This window comes from Gambusia affinis, linkage group LG20, assembly GCF_019740435.1.
Source record: "Gambusia affinis linkage group LG20, SWU_Gaff_1.0, whole genome shotgun sequence".
NCBI classification, from domain to species: domain Eukaryota; kingdom Metazoa; phylum Chordata; class Actinopteri; order Cyprinodontiformes; family Poeciliidae; genus Gambusia; species Gambusia affinis.
In genome coordinates, this window is record NC_057887.1 from 8,714,615 (window position 1) to 8,732,249 (window position 17,635).

Below are 17,635 nucleotides of genomic sequence, written 5' to 3' on the forward strand. Positions count from 1 at the left end.
TGTCCACCCAGGTGTTTTTACACAGCCGAATGGTTGCCACAGGAGATTAAAGGATTTGTCAGACATGCGTGAAAGAATCAAAGCAAGGCTCCAAATATGTTTATGATGAGCGAATAACATCATAATACATAGTCGATTTTACATCATACTGCAATTTTAGGACTAAAAATTACTACTTTTTCTACCGCAATAATTCCTTTAAGTACATATTCCCGGGGTATTCTCAACAGTCCATATTGTTGTGTGTGATACCCACAGCTGCCAGTCTGTGCTCCAGGGTGGTGCTGTAGCCGTCCCAGTCCAGGTCATCAGATTCTGGTTCCGCTCCAAGATCCACTTTAGTCCCATTGGCTTCATCAAAGTCATTAAGGAGGGAGTGGCATTTCTTACTTTTCCCTGTAGACGTCATCTCAGCAAACCGTCACGCGGTATCACGTCCTTTTTTTTTTGGTAGAATTTGCCCGTTCCACGGTGCTGGAACTTGTCTGACAGAATCACTTTCCCTCCCCTAATTTGTGTGCAGCTGCTCTGAGTCTTCCAGGGGGTTTGAGTTGGATCACTTTCAGTCCCTTGAGGTGCTCCCTGTAGATCCTCTTTGTCACTTCACTCTTTCTTTGCTTTGATCCTCTTCTTCTGCAAGGTCTTATTTAACTCAAAATCAAACGTTTGTGTTTCGCTTCAGAATGCGCTGGAATCCCGACTTTCCTCTGCATCCCATTGTCGGCTCTCCACTGAAAGTAGCCTTTGTGCAGTTCACCCTTACAATGTTTCACTGCATTATGCCTTTCTCGGTCTTCTCCTACAGTCTCCTCCTCCAGATACAGGTGGCTTTCTACAGCTTGTTGGGAAGGGAGGGAGGAAGAAGGAGTGGTGGTCCGCAGGTATCCCTTCGAATAGGAAAAGCGTGTAGCGTTGAGCTATGTGACCACGGGAACTCTGCACTCACCGTAAAAGCCAGGAACACAAGAGAAGAATACGAATGCGGAGTAAGAATGCATTTTTTTCTTCTTCCCCCGGTTATAATTGACATAAATGTCTTCTGGGCACACGCCCACACAGTCGCCCACAATGCCAGGGCCTTCATCTTAGCAAGAACAACAAGGCGTATTGTGCCTCAACCCAAGCGTAGCTTTTTTTTTTTTTTTTTTTTTTTTTTTGGTTTTTTTGTATGAAGTCACAGAGACTCTCAAAAACTAGACCAAGCATTTCTCTATCTACGTCAACATCAGCCGGGGTCATGAGGTGAAGATGAATGCTGCCGGTAGCCCCGACAATTTCTGGTAAACGTATGACGTTTGCTCAGGTCGGATCGCAAAAATAAAAGCTAGAGTGTTTTGAAAATTCAAAGTAAAATGCTTAACGGCAGGTTAAAAAAAATTCAATCCACAGCGTCCGGATTCAGAGAAATCTAACTTTACTCAAATGAATGAATCTAAAGATGCTGCCAATGCCAAGAAAACCTTCATGCAACCCAACGGGACCAAACAATAGGAACAAAAATGCTTTTCTAAGAATGCATTTTGCTTTCTGCAATTATGTGGCTCTTGTCCTTTACTCTCACTATATCTGAAGACTTCGGTCTTGCTCGGGCCGTGGCCCAGAAAGAAGCCGTCATGTCCAACACCAACATATCTGACAAGCAGCCTGGCAATGAATCATGTAAAGGAATGTGCCCAAGTCAAGTCTGCGAGCCTGAAAGGCAAGAAACACTAAGTCTATTTTTCTTGTAGCAAGCATCTTTCAGCCGTAGTCATTCATTAATCAGAAAATCTCACTGCCTGTTCATTACAGAATTACATGGTAGAGACAACGTCCTAAGAACGAAGATCCTCTTACGCGTTTAATTACTACGTTTGGCTCAGCGGCGCCTCATCCAACCCATATTCATGTAGTGTGTCAGGATTTTGATATATTGTCTCAATGAAGGAGAACGCCTGGAATTTAACTGCTGGTAGCCTTTCAACATCCTCACAGCAGATGAGTGATGAACCCAGAGGCTAACGCAGGTTTAGCTGTCAGATGCCTACATTGGACGACATAGCAGAGCTTGGTGAAAGATATTAAACCCCATTATAACACAAACAGTCAAGGCTGACTTTATTAAAAGCTTTAAATACACAATGACAATGAAGATATTGAACTGTAGCACATACACATACTTAAGATTCTACCTTTTACACATTTTTTATGGTTTTTTTTTTACCATTGAAAACAATGGCTAGTGCCTTATAGCTGGTCTGTTAAAGTCTTGATACAACCTTTCTCTTCGGTGTATACAGGGTTTCCCCCAGCGGTCTATAAGCCTAGTGGGCCACCAGGCTAAGTGCTATATGTTTATTTTAAATAGGGTCTTTATACACCAGTAACAGTGATGGTAAGGACAGATTAAGCAATGTTTATAGTAGGGGTTGAACCAATTAGTCGACTCTAGGACATCTCGCGAGTTTTTACATTTCATGTCGACTAGTCGCAGTCATGTGATTGCCGGTGGTGACAGCCTGTGCTGATCTGACAGCACAGTATACGTCACAAGACACAAGAAAAATAAGTTAATACATTAGTTTAAATGATAGTAGATGGATGCATATTTGTGGTTTTACAGTGTTTATAAAAGGAGATGGAGTTGCAGCTGCAGTCGACTACAAAACACGAGCCGTCTAAAACTCGACCCCTTCCCGCTAAGGATGTCACTTAGCCGGCTCGCGAGTGTCTTTGTCACGACGATCTAACTAATACATTATGTTATGTTGCTGATTAAATAAAGATCTTAAATAAAGGTAATGACAGCTGCTGATTAAATAAAAGCCTGTAGTTGGTAATGACAGTGTATACTTGTCTGACATATAGCCGTGAGTTCGTGCTAAGAATGACACTTCGTGCTTAGAAGTGTCATCAGATCAGCTGTCAGAAGTGTATGACACTCTGACAGCAGATCTGACAGAACACTGGCTACAAAATGGCGTCTTCAAAACAGATCGAGGACAAGCCCGCATCTTGTCAAACAGGTAGAAATTTGTCAACAGTGTGGAAATATTTCACTAAAAATGCTTAATTACCGTAACATGCAAAATCTGCAAAGCTGTGCTGAAGTACAACAAAAGTACGACCGCGATGCACAGTCATTTGAAAAGGCATCCGCTAATGCTAGCTCCTGAACAACCGTTTGTTTCACTTGTTGCTGTTCTGTGTAAATGCCGTATTTTTCCGTGAAAACGGGTAATAAAGCCTGTACGTTACTCCAAAGCTTTGCGTCTTGCGTTGCGTTATGACGTCAACTCGACATCGACTCGACTTTTAGCATGCTGACGTTGATTAGAAAATATCTTAAATCGTTCAATCTGCTGAGTCAGCAGAGCTTCCTGCCGCGCATCGGAGGAGAAGCAGGTGGTTTTGTTGAATTCAGCTGTAACCAAACGGGATCCGTTCATAACAAGTTTGGCTTGTGATGTTCCAAAAGCACCATGTAGTCAGTGTGATAATTTGACTCCTATAGTAACTATCCAGAGATCATCAGCATCAGCCGGTGTTTAGAAAAAAAAAGTCAGACCCGACTTTGTGCAACAAACTTTTCCCCGCTGCTCACGAAGAATGATCTGTTTATTGCTCTTTTAATTCTCCATAATAGACTTAGTAAAAGCAGGAGAAGGGGAGTGTGTGTGTGTGTGTGTGTGTGTGTGTGGAGGGGGGGGTGGGGGGGGTTAATATTTGCCGTGAAAATAGCTAATAAAGCCTCCAAGTAGTTGTGAAGGGTTTTTGCGCTTACGTCACTATGACGTCACCGCGACTAGTCGACATCGACTCGACTATTATCATGATGTAGTCGACCTTAAAAAATATGTAGTCGTTCAACCCCTAGTTTATAGTTGACGTGATAAACTGGGCATGAGGGTTTGGCACCAGTCGCATCATCCCTGCACCTGCTCACACACCTCTAAATTTTTGTAACTTTAAATTTTCTTTAACACAAAAACACAGTGGGCCACTGGTGAACTACCCTGCCATCAGCTTTGGTGGGTTTTCTGGGGTAAATTCTGGAGTGTGAGACATTTGGACCTCGCAGACAACAACTACAACCCTAATCATACCATTTTTAGCTTAGTTAAAGAAACCTTAGCTTAGCTCAGACATCCACATTTATCACTAGAGCCACTCGTAAGAACAGGCTGTTCATTAACATGGTGACTGAAATGATGTTGAACTATCGTCTTAACTTATTGACACTTTACTTCATTTCTTGTAAATCTGCGATATTAGCGTCACCAAATGTAAGCTAATTGTCAAAAACTTGTGATTTTTAGGTTTTATAAACTATATCAAACCTTTATGTAAACCTGAAATACAACTCTGGAGTTATGGGAAGGTTATCTGATTCGCAAGATATGCTAGTTCGAGAAAATGAAGTTAGCATATGGTTCAAAAGATTTTTAGCTCGCTGTGTTAGCTTTAATCTCTTTTGTAGCTGGACCAGCTACCAGAAAACCACAGCAGAGTTCTGGGGAAAATCTCAGACATCCGGGTGTTTGAAAGCAGAATTCTCTAGTTTAAGTAACCAGGAGTTAGCCGTACGTTAAGCATACCTGCGACAAAGCAAATCAAAGGAATGTCAAGTCTATCTGACCTAACCAGGCACACGTACATCAAGGTTGATTAGCAGGCAGGAATTTCTCCTGTTCCAGATGAAAAACGTCTGAAGTGTCCCTGCAGCTTCGGCGGGTGAAGACTAATGAAGAACAGGATAGATTTCCAATGGAAAACTGGAAGGCTTTCCTCACACACCACAGCGGCACTAAATAGCTCTGACATGGGGTCACATTTCTCAGTCAGATCGGAGGGCTGCGCGATATGAATTATGCTGGCTGATCTGTCTCCTCCACAGATTAATGTCATTATTTATGGCTGGCTAATCTAAACAGAGAGGAAAAACATGCTGGGAGCCAGCGCGCACCTGGTTAGTTGAAATAGAAAAAGCTACATTTCTGGGGGAAACCCCCCTGCCCCCCAACAATTTCTGTCCATTGCAGATTAACCACCCGTGACGTAATGAACAAATTGACAGTACAGACATTGTCTAGGATTTGTTTTTATATATATATATATTAAAAGACATAGAAGAGCACTGACCTGGTTGTCAAACCCAAACAGAAATAAAATCCCAAATCAGAGACCCAGCTCCTCGATACAGCTGATGGTGTGTTAAATCGACGTCTGCTAAGCAATTCAGCTGGAGTAAAGATGAAATCCCGCGGGCCGGGAGCCTTTTCCACAAACACTGGCCGCAGCACAGCTGATCCATACTTTCACACTAAATCTTCTGCACCCCAATGAAATCCGCTCTGTCACACTCAAACGAACCACTATGCCATTACAGCAGAGGGTCTCTGGAGACACACTCGTTATTTTCCTAATAAATAACGTTTTAATAGGTTTTCAGTTTCTCAATCTTTAACGATATTGCGGTTGGTATAAAAAAGAAATAAAGATTTTTAATTTGTCTGGGTGCTGAGAACAAAAAAGAAAAAAAATGCAGGTTATACCGATCATCAAAAGTATTTGCAACCCTTATTTTTTATTTATTTATTATAGTTTTTTTTTTTTAACAATAATAATAATTTCTGAAAAAGTCTATTGGGATTATTAAACATTTGTTTAATCCCCTGAATTGAACCAATATCTCAGACTATTAGCATTAATTTTTAACATGATGTAACACTGAAGTTACATCATTTTATTGTTCTTGGTGTAGACCAGTTAATGTGTGGATCCTCAGTTTATTTTGAAAAGAATATGACGTTTACTTTCGAGGGTTGGCAAAAAAAATATTTTCAATTGGTCATTGGTTAGTTTATAATACTTCGACAGCAATCTGCACTTTTAGAAATTGAGACTTTAATTATAAAAATTTTCTTTGGGCTTCATTTTGGAAGAGCAAATAATCAATTTTTATTTTGAACAGAATGATTGATTTTCCATGCTTGGTTCAGACTCGTTAGAAACGCATTCTGTCGGACACGGTGGATCGCCAGTAATCATGGAGATTAGGGACCACTGCTTCCAGAAAATAATTCAAATCTGCAAATACTTGAGACTTCCTCAAAAAAAAAAACAACCTTTAACTGTTGATTTTAATAGATGAAACACTAAATATACCTTAATGAGAACAGTGGAAATCACCTTCATTGGGAAATTACCAGCACTGCCACAGGAGCTAACATCTACGATCTTCCTTATCTCTGCTTTTGGGTTAGCCAATCAGTTCAGCCAATCAGTGCCAAGGAAAATGAATCGTGCGAATACTAGCCAATATTGTGGGAAGTAGCGTTGCGCTACTTATCTCAGCTTTCACCGCATTTCATTTTGAATATTTTAGATATGTTAAGTTTTCCACAAATACCCTGAAGTTACATTCCATGAAAAAATCTGCAAAATGTTAAATCTGTGAATATCCAATGGTCCACTATAGTCAGTTTCATTGATAGTTGGTTCACTAGTAGACTATGAAACAATTATTACATGAGAATAAATAATCCAAATGCTTTAGAAAACAGAAGAAAAGCTTTACTTTGGTGGTTGAGTCAATTCTAACTTTGAAAACCGAAATCCATCCCATTTATCATTTGTAGAGCACTGATTGTTCAAAGGTTGTATTATTAAAGAAAACTTAGAAGTTTGTGGATCTAAAGCTTCACATGCTAACTCTTTTTTTTCTAAAGTATGAAAGTTGGATATGTTTTTTTTAGATTTTACAACCTACAGTGGGACTACTAGAAAACCACAGAAGCTGGAAAGGTAGTGATCACAATCCTTTAAAATGTTATTTGCATCAAGAGAGGGAGGGAATGTGAGTTTGATTGCAGCTCCTTTCCACCGTCTTCATTGGCAAAACAACACATTGCCTACCGACCTGTTCACTGGGGTACAAATGACTATGAATGTGAGTCAAAGTGTAAAGCCAGTTGAGTAGTCATGGTTGTCTGGGTCTTTGTAAACGAAACCACTGTTAATATTTGCTGCCACATGAACTTGTATCCAAAAGGTGCTACGTCAAGGCCAGTCCACTGGTATACTAGTGCAGCCATGTTGGCATCACCCCCAAGCTGTTCCCCTCAGAGTTGGTTGCATGAAGTTGTCCAAAACATCTTTATGTACCGAGACACTTAGAGTTCCTTTCAATTGAATTAATGGGGAATGTCCAAGTACCGAAAACCTGCGCCACACTATAAACACTTCTGCACCGGTCTTAGACTAGTGAGACCAGTCCCACTCTAATGGAAACTGTCAACCCCAGACAGGTTCATTGGGAGGAACACAAGGTCCTCCAGAGTCCAGTGGTGATGGGGTTTACATTTCGACATCCAGCACTTTTCATACTAGTTTATCTAAGACTTGGATTGTAGAAACCTTTACAGTGGCGTTCTTGAGTTAATCTGAAGTCCACAATTGTTCCCAATAGCTTAAAATGTGTTACAATACAATAAACGCTTTGCATTGGATGGTTAGAAGTGAGGAAATCTCACAAGCTAACTTGTTACACTACACCGCTGATTGTGTGCAATGCTGACAAGAAAGCGTTTGGAACACCTGAATTCAATTATTTTAAATCGTTCACTCTGTATTAGATCTGCTTTAATTAAATTTCCAAGCCTTGAAATGTTTCTAGAGATGGAATCATCTCATGTTCATCCACAGCTTCTGTTCAGCAAGGTTTGATGAGTTCAGTATTGTTGCTGTGCTGGCTTAAAAGAAAACAGATGCCTCAAACTACTACTACTACTGCTGCACTTCATTTACTTTCTACCTTCTTTTCAAAGAGAATGCCAACCAAAGAGGAGGCAAAAACCTCCATTAACTACATGGAGACCATCACTAAATACAAATATAAAGGTAAAATGTGTTATACTTTTATAACGCATTTAAATACAGGTAAATACACACAGTTTGTAATCGATCCTCGTATTTTAGGGTGATCAAGTTACATTTACATCATTTATGGTGAGACAAGAACCTCAGATAGGATTTTTTCTTCTTCGACTTATTCGATTGTGGTAAAGCATCTACCTCACAGTAGATAAAACATTCACAAACTAACCAAGCTTAAGGCCAGGAAAGAGTACGACGCCTTAATGCACTGCTGTTAGAAAAATACTCTCTCTCCCTGCTCTCACAATTAGGTGATGGAAAATGGTGAAAGCAAGTGGTAACGACCACAGCATTAAGAGATTCTTAGCCACTGCCATGGCAGCAGCAGCATCCCTCTTAGGGTATCATTACCTTCCTAATAGTTACTCCAACAATCACGCCGAAAACTCTATCAAGCAGAAACCTAGACGTAATCACAAATAATGAGTCCTAAAGTATTGTCAGTTTATCCCCCCCTCGGGAAATTGTTTCAAAATAATGAGAAGAAAACGAAAAAAAAAACAACAACGATGCAGCGGAAACTTACGACTTGGCATTTAGTGACCACCTCATTCTTTTCCTTGTTAAGTTGATTGTTCTCCTCCTCAAGTTCATGGATTCTGGACAGGAGCAACTCGCTCTGCTCCTTGGCTTGCTTGAGCTCTTCTCTCTCCCTCATCCCTTCTTCGTCTGAGTGAGCATGCAGGAGGGATGATTAAAAAAACAAAGCAAAACGAAAGACAGAAAGAAACTGACGCAGCATCCAGAGACTCTCGCACAAATTCACACACACCGGGCTCGACGGTCCGGCTCAGCCGACCGGCTCTTTGACTGAAACTCCCTGACTTTGGTTTACATCTGTGTGGAGTTAGAAGGTCCAACCCCCACCACTGTCTCTCTCTCTCTCTCTCTCTCATTCACTTATGCTCACTTTGCCCTCTAAAATACATCCACATGCATGAGCACAAACACACGCAGACTTATGTGTGTGATGCTTATTGTTGCCTCTTAATCGACTGGCCTCCTACCGGCTTTCCATTGCATCAACGCGATAAAAAAGAAAAAAAGTCAAGTTAATTGACTTTACGGACGAAAAGTCAATTAACAAGTTCAACTTTTTGAAGGTTTCCCACAATAGAGACTCAGAGGAGCTTCAGGTTTTAGTGCTGGAGTTCCTGGTATTGTTACATTTGATCACAAAATTGACTTTGTAGATCCAAATTTAAACTTAATCAGTTGACACTTTGTTGACATTTGAGAAAATATAGAAGCTCACGCCAAAATTAGACAAACGAAAGCTGGATAGGGATGTATCTTCACTGCCTCAGGTTCAATTTTATGCTAAACTAAACTATCTGAAAGTCACCGTAGATATTTTTATGTTAAATATTTTTAGCAACTATATTATTTTTTTGACAAGGTAATAAGGTTCATAAAAGTTTCACTGAAAACTCAGCTGCTGGTCTTTGCTTGATCAGTTTAGGATCACATTGTAAGTGCTACCAGGTCGCCTAGCAACAATACTGTTTGTGGTAAACAGTGAAGAAGGTCCTAAAGTAGTTAAGAGCAATTATGAAGAAGCGTGGAGATGGTAGTGCCTATCAGGAAGGAATCTGTATTTGAAACAAGACTGAGGTCTTGATTAAAAGACCTCACTGCAAACAAAGTCCTTAGCTTGGACTTTGTTTGCATCTCCTCCTAAAAGATGAAAACTTTCTGCAGCGAAGCTTCGACTACAGCACATAAGCTTCATTCAGGCTGCGAGAGAGTGAGAGAGCAAGACATTCAGCTGATAACAGGAAGGTTGAACAGTAGGTTGCTGTGTTTTATCCTTTTTAGCTAAGGACTTTGTTTGCAAATCTTTTTTTGTGGCTTGAAAGCCATCATACAAGACAAGATTTATCTTTGATTAAATAAACTTGACTTAAATTGAACTGTCATCTGGATTGGCATTCTCGAGGCTATACACAAAAAAATCTAAATGCTGGTATTGCTAATTGTGTAAATTCCCAATGAAAACATAAAGCTAGCTTAAAATGAACTCCCTTATAATTCTGTCTTTGTTTTGCAATAAAAGCACTTTTACAATCACAGTTTTTTCTCTCACACAGTGTGATGTCGCTTCTGATTGTAATATAAACAATTAGGCTGACAAACGCAAGACAACAACAAGCAAATATGTCAAATGCTTTTTTGATCTTTTTATGTTATTGATGTTAGGGGCAAAAAGACAAATAAATTAAAAATCTCAGCCAGCCAATCAAAGCTTTACAAAAAGCTGGGATCGGAAATGTGCCATAAATATAAATGGATACACTTTAATTTAAGGAAACTGATTTTCATTTGGGCTGCACAGTGGCGCAGTTGGTAGAGCTGTTGCCTTGGAGCAAGAAGGTCCTGGGTTCGATTCCCGGCTCGGGGTCTTTCTGCATGGAGTTTGCATGTTCTCCCTGTGCATGGTGGGTTCTCTCCGGGTTCTCCGGCTTCCTCCCACAGTCCAAAAACATGACTGTCAGGTTAATTGGTTTCACTAAATTCTCCCTAGGTGTGAGTGTGTGTGAATGGTTGTTTGTCTTGTAAGTCTTTGTGTTGCCCTGCGACAGACTGGCGATCTGTCCAGGGTGAACCCCGCCTCTCGCCCGGAACGCAGCTGGAGATTGGAACCAGCAACCCTCCTGACCCCATTTAGGGAAGAAGGGTGTATAGAAAATGGATGGATGGATGGATGATTTTCATTTGGCTCATTTAGATTGCCAGTCCATCTCAGGGCAACACAGAACAAACAACCACACACACACACACACACACACACACACACACACTCATACCTAGTGGAAATTTAGAGAGACCAATAAACCTAACAATCTGTGGAGAAGAGCCAGAGTACCTGGAGAGAAGCCACACCTGCACAGGGAGAACATGGAAACTCCAAGCAGAAAGACCCCAAGCTGGGATTCGAACCCAGGACCTTCTTGCTGTAAGATCACTGAATCAGCCTGCAGTTAAATAGTGTTAAGACATATGTTAGAACATGTTTAAGAAGTTGTTTATTAAAAAATTCTAGCAAAAAAAAAATGTTTTTATTTTTTTATTTTTTATCAAATTGACAAAAAACAAATAATTAATGGTCTATTGAACTGTAACAATTTTTTCTGCTAAAATATCAGGGATCTTCCCTCAGAGATGGATATCTACTCTAGATACTGGTCTTCTTTCCAAATATAAACATCGCTGGTTAAAATGTATGTTCCAGTTCGTATAACCCAATTCTTACTCTCTTTTAGCCTTTAGTTCCTTTAAAACTCAATCTGTCTGGTCACAGCTGTCTAACTCATCCTCCTGCAGCCAGCCTTGGCCCACATGCAAGTTCCAGAAGGCCTTCTTTCACCCAGACCTGATCACAACGTGGCACAGGGGCCGAGGCAGGTCAAAGGTCAAACCCAGCCAGATGATAGCATGTGGTACTGCTGAGTGTGCTGGGATTTGTGTCAGCGGAGAACAAATGTGGATTCTTTTTTCCTCATCAGCTTTACTCCAACACAAGATATCAGTGAGCCAGTCCCTGAACAGACGTCTGTGAAGCTGCTGGTTCATGATGTTCCACTCTTTACATCTGATGGCAAGTTTGCCCTTAGGTTCTTCACCAAAACAAGAGATCAAGAATAAGGTCAAGATCACAGCAAACATTTGAAGGAAAATGTTTGTTAGAATTCCAGACTTGATACAGACTAGATACAGGTAGCTAAGAACGTTGGATTAAGGGCCGGAAGCAAAGAATGAAACATTCCTTTTAAAGTTAGCAAATGGGTCAGTTTCATTTAAAATTATTCCATTAAATGGCTTTTCTGAAAAACTGACAACTGAAACTCCATTTATGTTAAAAAAAAAGTCAGAATTTACAAGTTAAAACCATCTGGAACTTTCTCTGAAGTTGGACTTCCACAACTCTAACCTAAATATTCAATATGTCTGCCACATTTATAAAACTAGCATTTACGGTGTACTTTTGACAGTTTGTATTTCATCAAACCATTTGGTACTGTATTACTGGGCCATTTTTGTTACTATGGCAACATTTGGTATTGACTTGTTTTGTTATGGTGGACACATTCAAGATGTGCATGACATCATTCCAAGGTTCAATTTCAAACTTCCAAAGCAAATAGTAGTTGCACATGTAGTGCAGGAATTTGGGGGCTGTCAGTGCCTCCTAGTGGCAGATGAAGGGTATAACAGTTTAACAGCAAATTCATACTTGCAGGAGCAGAACGTCATTTCTCTCATAAGGAAGCGTATTGTTAGCAGTCGTTCTGATTTTAGCAAAGAATGTAATTGAAAGTAACACAGCTAACTTCACCATGTCCGTCTTGTTTGCAAAACATACAAGCTAAAGTTAGCATTGCAGCACAGACAGCTGCTACAGGAAGTTAGAAAATAAGCAATTTAACCTCTTTTAGACTACTGCGCCTCAAACCACTTCTGGTCTCGATGCAGGGTGATGCATAACTAACACACATTTAGCGTCAATGTGGAAACACGTTGCTGCCATCTAGTGGTAAGAGTGTAAACAACATCTGAATGTAATTTGTTTTTGCTTTAACTTGCATTTAAAATTCATTGATTATGCACCAGGGTAGATTACACAGAAACTTATGTCGCAATTAAATTTCAAGACCCTATTTAGTAATGAAACACATTGTTTTTGATCACTGTTTAATAAATATGAATAATGCTGGTGATTTGATCTCTTGCACATATCTAAATATGTGCACATTTTATGTACTAAGTGTAAAAGAACAATTGCTACTAAATTACTTTAATTTTTATATGTATAAATATATATAAATTCAGACAGGAATGCATTGTAATTCCAAAAAGCCATTGGTTCAAAACTTGTGAAATTTAAACTGTGTTCCTTTTTTCCACGTGGCAACCATTTGCCCAAATATGTATTATATGAGTGTGTATGGTAATCGTTCACATCTGTGATGCTGCCTTTGCATTGTTCACAAACGATAGCCATAATTAAAGTTCACCAAGCAATGTGTGTATTCAGAGAAAGCAAAAACACACGACTAACAAATGTAAAAGTATATCATCTTAGAATCCTGAGCCTTAAAATTGGTTATCCGTTTGTAAATGTGTCTTCCTGTGTGCTTTTCTGTCATCTGTAAGCAGATTATCCGTCCAGCTGATATTGATCAAGCCGGATTTAAATTTTTCCATCTTTTTGGCATTACGGACAGAGCTCGACATACCTCACCAAATGCTGCTCCTGCTTCATAGCAAAATTTTTTCTTTTTGACTCATTCGTAGCAGCAGATAACCCAGAGCCAAGCCCATTTTCACAAAAAGACTCAGCAAACCCTGTCCCTCGTAGACAAACTGCTATTTACATTTCGCGGTTTAAGTGCTAACAAGCGTCTACAAGCAGTTTTGGAGTGGCACTCAAAGCAAAGAATGGGTTCAGTCTAATTTTCAAAGGGACACATGAAGGAAAAGACAAGGCAGAGGCATAGGAAAACCTGTTGCTGCTTGAGTTTGGAGCTCTGGAAAAGAGCTGTCATTAGCTCTGCTTTCTGAGGCCTGACAGCCAATTTATCCCTCAAACCGCGCAGCTCAGTGAGTGAAGCAGACAGGGAGACACAGTATCATCTTTCTCAAGTGTGCTTCAGTAATTGCCGTGTTGTCTAAATAAGATTAAGTCTGCGGGTGTCACAAGGATTAGCCACCTGACACACTTGAACTTCCTTTGCCTGTAGACAGTTTGAAGGTACAACGGACTTAGCTGCCTGGGGGGGAGGGGACTATGAGACTACACTCAACATCAATCTCACGACTGATGCCAAGGGAAAGGGAAAAGACACCAAAAGAAGATAAATGTGACGCATCAATGGCTTCACCTTTAGCCCATTTAGAGGGGTTCCGCGTTGTAAGCCACGACCATATTAAGTGTTCTTTGTCAAAGTCTAATCCATATTTGCTCAATGAGTGGATGTCACCCATGAGCGAAGGTTTTCCTGTTTTGACTTGAAGCCCGGCAGAGTTTCTGCCTTTTTCAGTCCAGCACAACAGACGTATGAAGTCTCAAATTGATGGACAAATGTGTAAAGACTGTTTGTTGCAAACGTTTACTAATCATGATGTCTTAAAAATGTCTGCACGGATGTTTGCAGCATTATTGTAAGTCAACCGCCAAGTCAACTCTCAAGTCTCCAAAGAATTAAATAAATATTGTAGTTGGCCTGAAGCATTACATTGCTGTAGGATAAGAATTATAAATCTTATTTTTAGCTTTAATTCTTTATTGGGATTGGGGAACTCCTTTCCAACAACACTTTTTCAGGCATTTAGCTCTACAGCATACACATTATGATGATGTGTATGCTGTATGAGAGTATAAATTACTCTCATAAATTTATGGGTAATTTATACTCTCATAAAGCATTTTGTTCTCTTACCTTCGAAGCTTTATCTAAACCCTCAGCTCAAGAAAACAGTACACAGTTGTGTAAAATCAAGTCAGAGGTTTTGAATGTGAAAATGCATTTTCAACACCATTCACACCACTTTAAATACCTTGTAGTGAATCTGACAGTATCTTGGAAAACCTTCATGCTCTTCAGGCGTCATAAGAATCGCCCAAGAGCGAAAACAGAAACGTATTTTTGGAGTTAGTTGGAATTTGCCGTCGTTTCGCACGAATACGTGACGCACGTGATACAAAAGGAAGCTACAGTAACACTTCCATGTCTGCGAACGGTGAACACGAAATAGTCTGCCCGACAGCTGCTCTCACTTGTCCTTTCTAAAACTACGCAGGTTTAAATGTTAACATGTGGGGCGGCAGACCCTGCAGCTCTCCTAGCCGGACTTAATTACACCTGGTGCTGGTTGTCGCTTATACGCCGCAGAGCACATTCTCCCTGCTTCGCGTCTCTCGCTGTATTGCTTTCTGTTGTAAGGAGAAAAGCGTTTGTTATTGGTAAAAGGCTCCAGCACATAGACGGTTCCCGCCGGTGGTTCTGAAAGCTGGCCTCTGGCTGAACTCTGGGTCCGGGTCACGGAGCGAAGCACAGGCAGCCTTTGATCACCCCGGCACCTCGCAGTTCACTTGCCCTCACGGTCAACTGACTCCAGGTCAGGTACGTTATTACCAGCCTCTAAATCACTTCTGTGACGGGACTGTTGCCGGCAATTATACCGCGCAGATAGCTGTTGACATTAGAGAGCAGAGAGAGTTTTTTTCTCTCTCGCTCTCTTTCTTTGTTGTCGATTATTATTGGCCTGTTTAGGCTGAAATAACTGAGAAAGCTGGCCTGCAGCTCAGGCAGATGAAAGACGGCGTTTACTGCAGCTTCCATGAACTGAGCTGAGAAAAAGATCTAAAGAGCAACAGGACTCTGCTAAGAAGAAGTGGAATTTTAAAAAAACAAAAAAAAACCCACCTGAGTTGAGTTTTCTATCAGACCCTGATGACCCACATGAAGGACTTCTAAAGCCTTTCTTCTTGAATCCAGCTGTAAGTGCAATGCTAAGAAATTACGTAGAGAGATAACATGGATGCAGGACTTGGCCAGATGCTAAGAAGACTACTTCAGTCTTCAAATCATGGTGTGATAAAAATCTTTCGATATAAATTGCCACCATGTGCCTGGAATACACATAATACTGTCCCTTTAAGAAGACATTATCAACTTGTGATCAAAATCATGACATTCGATGTAGAGTACAACACAAACCAAGCACCAGGATTTAGTCAGCCAGCTAGATGTGAGAAAATAAACTAAATTGTCCGATCGATAATTGTTTGTCCAAAGGGTCACAACACAGATCATACAGAGTTGAAGATCTGTTCAAGGCATTTTCTACAACCAGCATGGGATTCCCTGACTTAAGTCAATTTGGACACCAGTGAGCCTTACAGCCAAAAAGCTGTTTTCAAAGTAGCAACGTGTTTTGACATGCTAGACAACTTTAAGCAACTTTTGTAAAATTGAAAATAAATCCAGGCACTGAGATGATCTGGGTCTCCCTTGTAGACTGTTTACCCCTACAACTTAATTTTAGAGAAGCAGACAGGGGACGAGTGTGTTAATGGATGAAGCTATGAAGATTCACAGCAACACATTGTCAGAGCAGGTTTTCTAACGCTGTTAGCATCATATTACGGCTGTTCTGCAGAAACTCTAGTTCAGGTTAAATATCTGTGGTTGGCGAAATGAAAAGGAGAAATGGGAACCATTTGAATATCCCTGTCCCATGACAGGGCAACACAGAGACACTCAGGATGTACACACACACACAAGGGCAATTTAAAGAGACCAATGAACCAAACAGTCTTATTTTTGGATGATGGAAGAAAACTGGAGTACCCTGGGAGAACCAGTAGGTCGCTGAAGATAGACAGTAAGAAGAGCAAGGATGGAGTGGTGAAGGGTGGAATCAAAAAGAGAAAGTTGTGGAAACAGATGGCAACTTTTTCATAAAAACAAACTCATGGTCAGTAATGTCACACAAGGATGATGAAACGGGTAAGGCAAGACTCGTCCAATCAAGTCAATGGATTGTGTGAGGCAAACCACAATCCACAATCCAATCCGTGTGAGGCATGAGATGCTATGGCTGAAAATCAAAACTCTTAAGACCAAAAGTGGTTTGAGTGAAATTTGCAGCAGCAGTAAAAGCTTAACTTGGATAGGGATTAGGAAAGTCATCATGGCTTACTCCCAGGATTAGTTGTTTTATGAGTTACTTCTGCCTCAGGAAAGTCAGAAAATACGTTGGGGTCCTCCATTACGCGTGCCCATGAGCAAAACACACAAAAATGTTAGTATTGAAAAACCAACAATCTGTTTCAAGGTCTGAGGGATTTCTCATCTAAATCTCAAATCTGGTTTCTAGTTAATCCAATATGCAAAGGTAGTGCCTTCAGGGCCCCTCATGCTTCTCTATGTTTGCATCATGTGTGTGAGTGTGTGTGTGTGTGAAAAAGAGAAACAACAAAGAAACAGAAGAGACATTAGAAATGGCTTAAAATGGATTTACAATGAGGGATTTACTGTAATCTAAAAATATAAAACCCTTGAGAATCAACCTCACACACTCTATCGCCCCCTGCTGATGAGAGAAACCCCGTTCTGTGAAGGCGTGGGGCATCCTGAGAGGAGGAGCCGCTCGTTCAACAGGCTTTTAGAGCTCAGTGAAAACAAACTCTGACAGAGGTGAAAATTAAACACTGAGCCGAAAAAAAAAGAGATGATGAATAGATCGAGAAGATTACAGGAAGACAAAAGCCAAAACAGCTCGCCGTCAGAGGACTAATAGCGGGTTCCTTACATGTGCCAGGGGTCTGCCGTGCAGGCCGACGGTGGGTCTGTACTGGTGGAAGTCGGTTTGGATCACACACACTCTCTTTTCCATCCTCACGGCTCGCAGCCTCCCATGCTGTCTTCGCCCGAGCGCGGTCCGGGGAGGGAGTGAAGCACGTGTGTGCTCCCTGGAGGCTGCTCCAAGTCAGTGGGAGTGTGTGTATGGGTGTGTGTGTGTGTGTGTGTGTCTGTGAGGGGGCTGCGTCGTGTCTGCTACCTGACCCTGAGAGGGAGGGTGTGTGGAAGAAATGGAGAGATGGAGGGAGGTGTCAACCCCCCCCCCCCACACACACACACACACACACACAACTCCCTCAAACTTCCAAACACACACACAGACACAGGAACATCTCTTTCTGTCTCCCTGC

The 17,635-nt window shown here is 40.9% G+C and overlaps 1 protein-coding gene across 9 annotated transcripts in view; it reads right to left on the reverse strand.

Moving 5' to 3' along the window:
• The window catches only part of LOC122823151 (putative uncharacterized protein MYH16), a 52,091-nt gene extending 34,674 nt beyond the window's left edge, over positions 1-17,417 (reverse strand). For 2 of the 9 annotated variants that reach the window (XM_044102469.1, XM_044102464.1), the window contains exon 1: positions 17,236-17,416. In XM_044102469.1, coding sequence (XP_043958404.1) covers positions 17,236-17,319 — 84 coding nt within the window. In that variant the 5' untranslated portion in view covers positions 17,320-17,416. Of the gene's footprint in view, positions 1-256; positions 910-8,443; positions 8,655-14,475; positions 14,600-17,235 lie in introns of those variants that run through there. The other 7 variants (XM_044102462.1, XM_044102461.1, XM_044102465.1 and 4 more) reach the window with 6 other exon arrangements.
• Positions 17,418-17,635: the final 218 nt, after the last annotated feature.